General features: G+C 36.4%; 1 protein-coding gene across 1 annotated transcript; it reads left to right on the forward strand.

Annotated features, from left to right (window-relative positions):
* Positions 1–912: 912 nt before the first annotated feature.
* On the forward strand, positions 913–4,124 carry LOC117339699. Its single transcript, XM_033901416.1, has 2 exons — positions 913–1,250; positions 2,922–4,124. The coding sequence occupies exon 2, from the start codon at positions 3,003–3,005 to the stop codon at positions 4,122–4,124; it is 1,122 nt and encodes a 373-aa protein (XP_033757307.1). The 5' UTR covers positions 913–1,250; positions 2,922–3,002.
* The last annotated feature ends 7,112 nt before the right edge of the window (positions 4,125–11,236 follow it).

The raw sequence follows: 11,236 nt of genomic DNA on the forward strand, positions 1-11,236 counted from the left end.
GGAAACTAACATGGCGGAGTCGCCTCCATCTACATCAAGACAGTATGCAAATCACATTGACCCTGATCATGACGTCACAGCCGCTAGGCGGCGTACTTATGCTAATGTGCCTGGCGAGATTAGAACGGGAAATCACGAGACCGTCATAACGTCTTCCGCTTCCGGAAATAACATAGACATGTTTTCCGGCATTCTCGCCCAACAAGGGGAGATGTTGGCTGCTTTGAAGGCCAGAATGGACTCATTAGTTGATTATCAAGCGACTAACAACACCACAACTAACGATGACAGTTTCTCTAACGCATTAGATCGTTTAATGGGGCCCGCTGGTCCCTCGATGACGTCTGGTGAGGACTCAGAATGTAGCGAGGATGAGTCGCCTGTCGACATAACACAGGATTTCGACCAAAGTGTTTTAAACTCGCTAACAGAGTTGTTGAGAATAAGGACAAAACAGGTCCAGCTATCAATGACACACTGGCAAATGTTGCAAACACTGGACTTCGTTCGAGAGTGTCTGAGGAAAAAATTAAAGATCTGACCTCTAAGTATAACAAGCCGTCGAATGTGCGTAACCTTACAGTGCCCACTATTAATACGGGTTTGTGGAATTCGGTGCGTAAATCGACGAGAGATTTGGATGCCAAACTCCAACGAAATCAAAACCTTCAGGCCAAAGCCTTTTGCCCACTGCTTCACTTGATGGACATGTTGCTGACAGCGCACAACACTAAACGTGGACTTACCGCATCAGAACTTGTGGGAGCTGTGAACCTGGCTAACGACACTTTTAAATTGTGCCAGATCGTGTTTATGGATCTTACTTTCCGCAGGAGATATATCATTAGACCGGATCTTAAACCACAATACAAAGAATTGTGCAAAGACTCTAATGCTGTCACTGACTACCTGTTTGGGGATGATCTCAATACACAGTTAAAAGAAATCGACACTGCCAGACGCATGGGCAAACAAGCGGCCAAAAAACCTTTCTTCAGGCGAGAGATATCTCAGGACAAAATACACCCACACCCCTACCAAAACAAACACGGATATCAGTCTCAACATGGCGGACATTCGTATCAACATGGGGGCCATCCATATCAACGACCCCCGAGTTCGTCATGGCAACAGGGTAATTCATCATCCAACGACTGGAACAAACAGTTTCGACCAATACAAAACCACAACCAGGTCCCTTTTTTGGACAAAGGCCATCAACAAAGGAAAAAGAAGTTTTAGGGACTGAGGTAGGTAGGCATATTATATCAAAAAATTTCACGCTACCTGCCTTTGACAACACTCCAGAAAATTTCTACGGCGGAAAAGTTTCTGACTTTAAGTATAATTGGCATCAGATCACCTCTGATAAACATATTCTAGATATAGTAAAAGGATATTGCATTGAATTTGTTGATCCACCATTTAATACCAAACAAACTAGACAAATCACATTTAGTGTGACTGAACGGGAAATTATCACAGAACAACTTGAACTTTTATTGGACAAATGTGTGATTGAACCAGTTTCAACATGTCAAGAAAATTATTTTTTTTTCTCGAAAATTTTTCTGAGACCAAAAAAGGATGGAACTCACAGATTAATCCTTAATCTTCGAGAACTTAATCAGAATGTAGAGTATCATCATTTCAAAATGGATACTTTGAAGTCGGCCATTAACATTATTACCAGAGACTGTTGGTTTGGTTCTATTGACCTTAAAGACGCATATTATTCGGTCAGAGTTCACCCATATGATAGAAATTTTTGAGGTTTTGGTGGGACAATAACTGTTACCAATTCACATGTTTGCCTAATGGTCTAGCATCAGCTCCACGTGTGTTTACAAAGTTGCTGAAACCTATGTATTCTCAATTACGGAAAAGTGGACACACAAATGTTGCATACATAGATGACAATCTCATTCAAGGAGATATATTTGAGGAATGTGCAAAGAACATAGTTGCTACAACTACATTAGTTGACAATCTAGGATTTACTATTCACCCTAAAAAATCTGTATTTATACCAACTCAGCAAATTACATTCATTGGATTTGTGTTTAACTCAATAGACATGACAGTGAAACTGACCAAAGAAAAAGCTGATCATGTGTGATTCGTGACTTTGCTCAGTTAGTCGGTAAACTAGTGGCCTGTGAACCAGGTGTACAACATGCACATTTGCATTATAAATCATTAGAAAGGGAGAAAGACATTCTACTCAAAGCAAATTATGGACAATATGATGCTACCATGATGATTTCTGTGCAAGTAAAGAAACAAATTTCTTGGTGGAGAGATAATATACAAGACTGTTTTAAACCTATCTCTCGCAACTCCCCAGACATGATACTGAAAACGGACAGTTCAAAATCTGGATGAGGAGCTGTAGTTGAAAACACCGACTTGAAAACTGGTGGACATTGGTCTTATATTGAACAAGGGCACCATATCAATGTGTTGGAGCTTACAGCAGCTTTCTTATCCTTACAATGTTTTTGTTCATCCCAAAGAGGAATTCATGTTCAAGTTTTCATGGATAACATGGTGGCTGTTTCATACATTAACAACATGGGTGGTAAAACAGAACATTTGAATGATATGGCAAGAAAAATTTGGTTTTGGTGTATAGACAGAGACATCTGGTTAAGTGCATCACATCTTCCAGGGAAATTAAATACTGAGGCAGATTTTCTTTCTCGAGCTTTGCATGATGACATGGAATGGATGTTGAACAGACAGATCTTTCTGCAGATATGTGACATTATTCATGACTGTGATATTGACTTGTTTGCATCAAGACTTAACGCGCAGTTGGACACTTACGTATCCTATCTACCAGACCCACAAGCTCGAGCTGTGGATGCTTGATCCTTCAACTGGGAATATTATAATTATTATGCTTTTCCTCCTTTCAGTTTGTTGGGGAAAGTCATCCAGAAAATCCAGTTAGACGAAGCTTCAGTGATACTTGTGGCACCCATTTGGACAACTCAACCATGGTTCTCTCCACTCCTAAAAATGGTATCAGCACAAAGCTTCATTCTACCTCCAACAAGTCAAAATCTAACTATGCCAACAAACCCGGAAAAGAAGCACCCGCTCAAAACAATGAGTTTGGGGGCTTTCAAGTTATCAGGGAAACCCTCAGTGGCCGCGGCTTACCAGAGGACACATCTGACATCATTCTCTCAGCCTGGAGACAGTCAACTCAAAAACAATATGGGAGTTATATCAACAGATGGATGTTGTTTTGTAACGAGAGGGCGTGTTCTCCATTTACAGCATCTGCCGAGCATTTAGTACTGTTTTTAACCATGCTATTTCGAGAAGGACTGGGGTATAGTGCTATTAACACTGCTCGGTCAGCCGTTTCATCTTTGTCATCCCTATACAATAGTGATGGGGGAAATGTGGGAAGCCATCCATTGGTGACTAAATTCGTAAAGGGAGTCTTTACTAAAAGACCGTCACTCCCTCGTTACCAAGAAACTTGGAATGTTTCTGATGTCTTGGACTATGTCTCTTCTTTATCTCCTTCCAAGACACTTTCACTTAAGCATCTGACTTGGAAACTGACTATGTTGCTTGCATTAGTGACAGGGCAAAGAGGACAGACTATCCATCTGATCAAACTTAGTGACTTCAGTTTTACAGACACTGGTGTTACCATTAGTTTTAGTGAACTGTTAAAAACATCTAAGCCGGGGAATCACCAAAAACCTGTACATATTAGTAGTTTTAAAGATAACATTCAACTATGTGTGGTGGATGTGCTACGTGTTTATATTGCATTTACTGAAAAACTTAGATGTAATGAATCAAAACTTTTGATTGGTACTGTGGCTCCTCATAAAGGCATTTGTAGAGCTACTATTAGCAGGTGGATTAAGTGTGTGATGGTGAATGCAGGAATTGACACTGACATTTTTAAGCCACACAGTACTCGGGCAGCCATTACCAGTGCAGCTCTCCATAAGACAGTTCCACTTGGTCAGATTCTTGCTACAGCAGGCTGGAAAACTGACTGTACGTTCAAAAAGTTTTACTACAAAAATATTGTGCAATCAAGTACTAGTTCTACCAGTAATAAGACCGCAGTAGCTTTGCCGATTATGTAAATATCAGTTGATGCTGTGATGCTCCCTAAGCATGTTCTCGTACTACAGACATTACTATATACATTCGTGTATAAACAAGACTTTACGATCGCGAGTTACCATCAATTTATGTGTATGTACATGTTATGACATTTCATAGAGAAATTATATTCTGTTCATTGCAAACGTTCTGTTGGTTGTTTTTACTATACTATTACAGATTCATAAGATTCGACTCTAAAATCTCATGTGATTCCTCAGCATGTTTGATTTGAGAAAATTTAATAATTAAACGAGTTTTATTATATAAGACGAAGTTTGATTGTAATTTTCTCAAATCAAATTAATGCTGAGGGATCACTTGCCCATGATGATTAAAACTTCATCATAGAGCTATTTAATTGTTCTCGGAGTCATCAATAAAGACGTCAAAATAACAAGAAAGCAAAAAACTCGCATGATGCACCCGTCATCCATAAGATAAATCTGTACAGGTGCTCATTGGGGTATTTTATGCACAAGCTTTTTATCCTAAAATTGCCACGTGTGACCTTAACCTTGACCGATGACCACCATGTGTAGAGCTGAATAGAATAAGACTGTGTTGTAAATATGAACTTGGTCTGTCAATTGGCTCATGAAATGTCTTATACACAATATTTTGATTCTAAAAATTTCTAATTTTAATGGATATAGAAATGAATGGAACTATGCTATGGTTTAAAATTAAATACGAACATAATATGTCAATGAGTTCAGGAAATATTCTATAAATCATGTTTTCTCGGATCACAGGGTTTCATTACAAATGATATTATATGAAACGGGTCGCACATAATTATAAGATAGGACTTCACATTAAATTGAACAAAAACATAGAATACACACATTAACTCGAGATTCTTACTCAAAAATCCATAACACGAGGTCATAATACGAAAACAAGCCTAGCTTTACATGAGGTCATAATACGAAAACAAGTCTAGCTTTACATGAAAAGACGGAGGAGCATTTACTTCGTCTAGTGATCTCGTTTCAGAAGGATTTCTCGATGAATCACTCAAAAGAGAGTTGAGAAGCCCTGTTAAAACGTTTGTCTAGTCGTGCACCCGAGGAATCCCCGCTAGTGTCATAAAGAGGAAACAATTAAATGTTGATGTTTATACAAAAGGTTATGACAGCTCGTAAACAAATATTCCCTTCATACAACAATGGATAGCGATACTCCAACTGTGTTTTGGCTTGTTAATAGCCCCTCGTACCTGTTATCCTGTTCAAGTTAGCGTACATTACCCTCGAAATATGTGTTACAGTCATTTGTAGGAGAAAAGTGTCTAACATTTCACACATAAATGTATGTCTCTTCCATCAAGTTTTATCGTCAGGCGATGTACCAAGCTAAGTATTATGTTTTTCGGTTTTAAATTTGTCGTGAAAACTAATGGGAAATCGCAAATTTGTTTTGTTTTATCTAAGTTTAAACAGGTAAAAGTATTTACAGACATTCTACATGTAGGTCAACATTTCTACTCTTCAGAAGCATATCAACGAGTATTTTTTTTTAGAAATGGGATTCTATTAATTATTTTAATACAATTATTATTTCTCTCTCTCTCTCTCTCTCTCTCTCTCTCTCTCTCTCTCAAAAATACAATTATTATGCCATCAGTAAAGACACTGGTACAAAATGTAACTGGTATTTTCCCTCTGGATTGGCCGCGACATAGCCCCAGTATATCAGCCAAATGAAAATCAATTGTGACCAGTGCAATGATATCAACTTCAATAACTTTGATTTCGAGAGGTTTTGAGAGATGCAGGCTGGCGAAGAAAGGCTTATGTCGACATCATAATCTCATTCTATTTCCTTATGCAATAAGGATTAAGATCTATGTGTGTTGATTATTGATGTGCCCAGTGGTTCCGTTCTCACCATAAGTTGAAATGGTGTAGCAGGCAGTCTTTTTAAATGGTTTTCTTCTTATCTGCAAGACAGATTCCAACGTGTTACTGTAAATGGGGCAACATCCGGTTGGTGTGATGTAACTTCCGGTGTGCCCCAAGGCTCAATTCTTGGACCAAAACTTTTTCTTGTTTTTATAAATGAATTGCCAAGTCTTGCAAAATGTTCTAATACCCTAATGTTTGCAGACGACAGTAAGTTTTTCAAGTGTGTAAGAACGTTGTCCGAGTGTGAGCAGTTACAGAGTGACATAGATAGAGTATATGAATGGTGTAAGTTGTGGAAAATGGAAGTTAATGTGAAAAAGTGCTGCCAGGTTATTTTTACAAACAAAAAGAAATGTATCGATTTTAGTTATAGTATGAATGGAGAGAACCTGAAGAATGAAACGTGCGTGAAAGATCTTGGTGTATGGCTGTCCTCTACAACGAGTTTTAACCCACATATTAGGCATACTGTTACCAAGTCCATGCGAAAGCTCGGTTTTATCAAACGTACATGTAAACATTTTACTCAAGTGTCTGTTTTAAGGTCTTTATATATAAGTCTCGTGAGGAGCCAGCTAGAATAGTGTTGTCAGATCTGGTCTCCTCACCAAACCTCTCTTATCCACCAGATCGAAGTTATTCAGTGCAAATTTTTGAAATTTTTATGTTTTAAGGCACACGTCGATTTTAATTCTATGTCTTACGCTGAAACTTGTAAGTATTTTAAACTTCCAAGCCTCGAACAAAGGCGAGCATATTTAGACTGTCTTTTTCTTTTCAAATGTGTAAATAGTGTATTTGACTGTCCTTATTTAGTAGAGCAAATGTGTCTTTTAGTACCCGGTCGTAATCTACGATCATCCCGTTTTATTCAGTTTTACTGTCAGAAAAGTTGCATAAATATTAGAAAGTATAGTGTTTTACACAGGATTCAAAGTAATTTTAATACTTTGGATCTTGTTACAGACTGATATGTTTTATTTGTCTCTCACTGGGTTCAAAGTTCGATTACAGCATATTTTTTTCCACTAGTTTAATACTTTTGTACATATATGTCTGTGTTACATTCATAACGAACTGTGATATTGTATACTTATGTTGTATTTGTTATCCATTCTGTAAGTGGACCCCCGGGTCTGTTGAATTGGAAATAAATAAAATAAACTCCGCCAGTATTTACGCTCAATTTTTGTTACCGTGAAAATATCTGATAATTTGTATTTTTTACTGGATTGCGTCAATACCAACGTTTTAAAGTATTTTACAGTAAAAATGATAAAATGAAAAGATATTTTTTCTCCTCTTTATTTACCTCTTGCCTTACATACGCCTACTCGGTGTGTCAGGTTATGATAACATTATATTTGGAATTAGACAATCATGTGACAAAATGATACTCGGCATAATACAGAAGACATTTCCCTATTCAACGAATCGCTCAAATAAAGTACGATATGAGCACGTTCACCGTCACTACATAATTGTGGATTCATTACGTACAGAGATACTAATCATATCACACATATTGATCATTCTATTTAGATTGACACTTGAAGATTTATGTAAATTGTTAACAAAATTTACAAGATAAATCGTATAGAGTTTACTTGAAATGCCCCCCCCCCCCCCCCCCCCCCCAAAAAAAACCCCAAAAAAAACAGCAACAACAACCACGACGTTGAAGAGGAAGGTTAGTACACATGTACTTGCCTCGTCTGTCAATACACCCAATTTAAAATCACTGACAGACGAGGCTAGGACCTGTGCTTCATTTGATGTCCGCTCTCTCAAGTAAATTTGCGTCCTGCGAGGGTGTGATATTCTTCCCCAATAGCACATGTTAGTGTACAGTCAACACGAAGTGTGATTGTTTGGATAGGAAACCTGTATTATGAGTTTAGATACCATGTTTGTCACGTGATTGTTGTTTTCCAGACCTGACACGCCAAGTAGACGGTTCAATACGGGACATGAATAAATCAGAGAAAAATGTATTCATTTTGTGGTTAATACAGCGAGTGACTTTACAAAATTGGTATTAACGCATAATAACTCGGACAATCCATGGACCGATATATTGTAATGTTTGTGTCCTTGAGCCTGGGACCTGGGACCTGTACGTTTGTTATTCAGCGAGTTAACCATTAGAGCTATTGCAAGAACTCTAGTTGTTCACAGAGTTGTAAATGAAGTCGGATAAAAATACTTAAAAGAAAGTATTTTTGCTTGTATTTTAACAGATTAGTACGGAAGCGTATTAGGGCCACTATAAAAAAAAAATTAAATCGTACGTGCGATTTACTAATCCGTACGTACGAATTAGTAATCCGTACGTACGAATTAGTAAATCATACGTACGAATTAGTAATCCGTACGTACGAATTAGTAAATCGTACGTACGATTTAATATTTTTTTTTGATATTGGCCCTAATACGCTGCCGTAGATTATAGATGGTAAAAATCAAGATTTTTTTCTATCATAAGAATAAGTTTATAGATTGTCAGAATAGTAGCTCGTTACTCTATAAATAAGAGAAAACATTTTTTGTATGTGTATATATAAAGCCAAACATGAACACAGGTCAACAACATGTTAACCTATAGATAAGAATTAACAGAACATATTTTTTTGCATGTACATAATTGAAACGGACTATATATAACGACAAGTTAATTTTAACAGAAACATATTTTTAGAGTGTTCATAATTAAAACGGACTATAGATGACCACAAGTCAATAAGTAGCTATTATACAAATAAGAATTAACAGACAATTTTTTTTTTGAGTGTTCATTATTGAAACGGACTATAGATGACCACAAGTTAATTAACTCGCTATTATACAAATAAGAATTAACAGAAAAAATATTTTTTGAGAGTGCATACTTGAAACAGACTATAGATGACCACAGGTCAACAGTTCGTTATCCTGCTGTACTTTTGAAATTCACGTCTGAAATTATTTTGGACCGGTAGGCTGAAATGATATATTACGGGGCTACATCGCAAACGATAGTAGGTCTGACCGGGGCGACGTCATATGGCGAGCAGATTAATGTCGGCCCTGTCACATTTACGTCTCAGGTCGCAGTGGTCATCTACATACCAACAACTCTCGCCAGGAGATACAAATATAGTCGTTAATATTGGAGCCTTTCTCTGGACATTGATACACATTTTCGCTAACTGAACATTGTACACACATGTATACTATACACATACATACACATACTACACACATACTATAATACTGTAACGAATGTGCATGACCTGCAAGTGGTTATTATAGTCTGCAGCATGAAAGTTTGTCAACGAGCTCGAGTGATCAGCTGATCTTTGTTTACGTTTATACCCCCGGTGTGTTCAAAAGGCTATATAAGTCATTAATGTGTAATTTGTGAATAGTGGGCAGCACAGACTGATAGAGTACATGTTTTACTATATGTCCATGTACTCAGTTGTTCATTTAACGGTATTTCCGATTTTATATGATTTTTATTGTCAACAAGTAGCGTATCACAGGCAGCAGTAGCCGCCATCTTGGATCGTCACTAAGCTCAGCGTTCAGTGGCCGAAATCTATATTTTCATAGTGTAAGTCTCATATCGATAATTGTAACATAATTCATAGTTAATAAGATCCATAAACTTTCTAATGTATGAGATATTCACATTTTATACGTACTTGTAGCGTATAACCGTTATTTTAAAGACATTTTCGTCTCGGCCAGTCGTACTGCTCCCACTGAAAAACTGTTGACGACGACGATTCGACCGGTTTTTGTAAACTCTGTAAATACGGCTCGAAATCGGTATTAGAGGTAATTGATTAGTTCTGAAGTGTATAAAGAACAAATTCACATTATAAAACAATTGTTGTACGTTAAGGAAATCATTTTGTCTATGTTTTCATTTTCGGCACTAAATTGCAGTGCCGCAGCGTAACACTATAACAGTGAGTAAACAGTCTAAGATTCCGCCATCTTGCCTCCACTTCTTCCAAATATGGAATTGTGGAGGCTGGGAAGAGTATATAAGGCGGAGCGATCACCGTGAAATTTAACACTCTCATCCCGGCATCGGATTATATTCATCCGCCAGTCTAGTTTTTCTGATAAGGTACATTTGTCTCAGGAGTTATCTCCCTTCCATAGATTGTAAGATATTTGGCAATAATCTTACAATAGAGAAATTGGTAAAATAACCAATTTCCATAGAATTTTAATAATACAAATATAACTAAGATACCTCTAAATAACTAAATGTAAATCTTACTACAAGAGTCTAGTATCCTCTTGTATATTTATTACAAGATAATTAGAGTTTATCTTGTAATAGTGGAATTGATGCTTGATCAATTTCCATAAATAAATGTAAATCTCATTGTTACTACAAGAGTCTAGTATCCTCTTGTATATTATTACAAGATAATTAGAGTTAATCTTGTAATAGTGAAATTGATGCCTTGATCAATTTCCATAACTAATTGTAAACCTTATTGTTACTACAAGAGTCTAGTATCCTCTTGTATATTTATTACAAGATAATTAGAGTTTAATCTTGTAATAGTGGAATTGATGCTTTGATCAATTTCCATAAATAAATGTAAATCTCATTGTTACTACAAGAGTCTAGTATCCTCTTGTATTTATTACAAGATAATTAGAGTTTATCTTGTAATAGTGAAATTGATGCTTTGATCAATTTCCATAACTAATTGTAAACCTTATTGTTACTACAAGAGTCTAGTATCCTCTTGTATATTTATTACAAGATAATTAGAGTTTAATCTTGTAATAGTGGAATTGATGCCTTGATCAATTTCTATAAATATAAGCGACTAAAAGCTAATTGTTACTCTCTTAAAAGAGCTGTTGTATTTAATATTTGTTAGTTTAAGTTTAAGAAAATACTCATTGTTGTTAAATTATTGACTTGTACTCAAGGTTGTTTTACTCCAGTATTAAACTAACTTAGGAAATATAGATCTACAAGTTGTTGAATTGTAAAGTTTATTTTGTTATTGAAATGTTGTTACAATAACTAGTTCATAAAAAAATACAAGTCATTTACAAACATAGAATGCTATAAACAGCTTGGCTGTGATATTCTGTACATTTGTACGAAGAAGTTTATACGCTACCATTTACAGTAATTGTTACATTATTATACTGGCACAGCT

This window comes from Pecten maximus, chromosome 12, assembly GCF_902652985.1.
Source record: "Pecten maximus chromosome 12, xPecMax1.1, whole genome shotgun sequence".
NCBI lineage: Eukaryota > Metazoa > Mollusca > Bivalvia > Pectinida > Pectinidae > Pecten > Pecten maximus.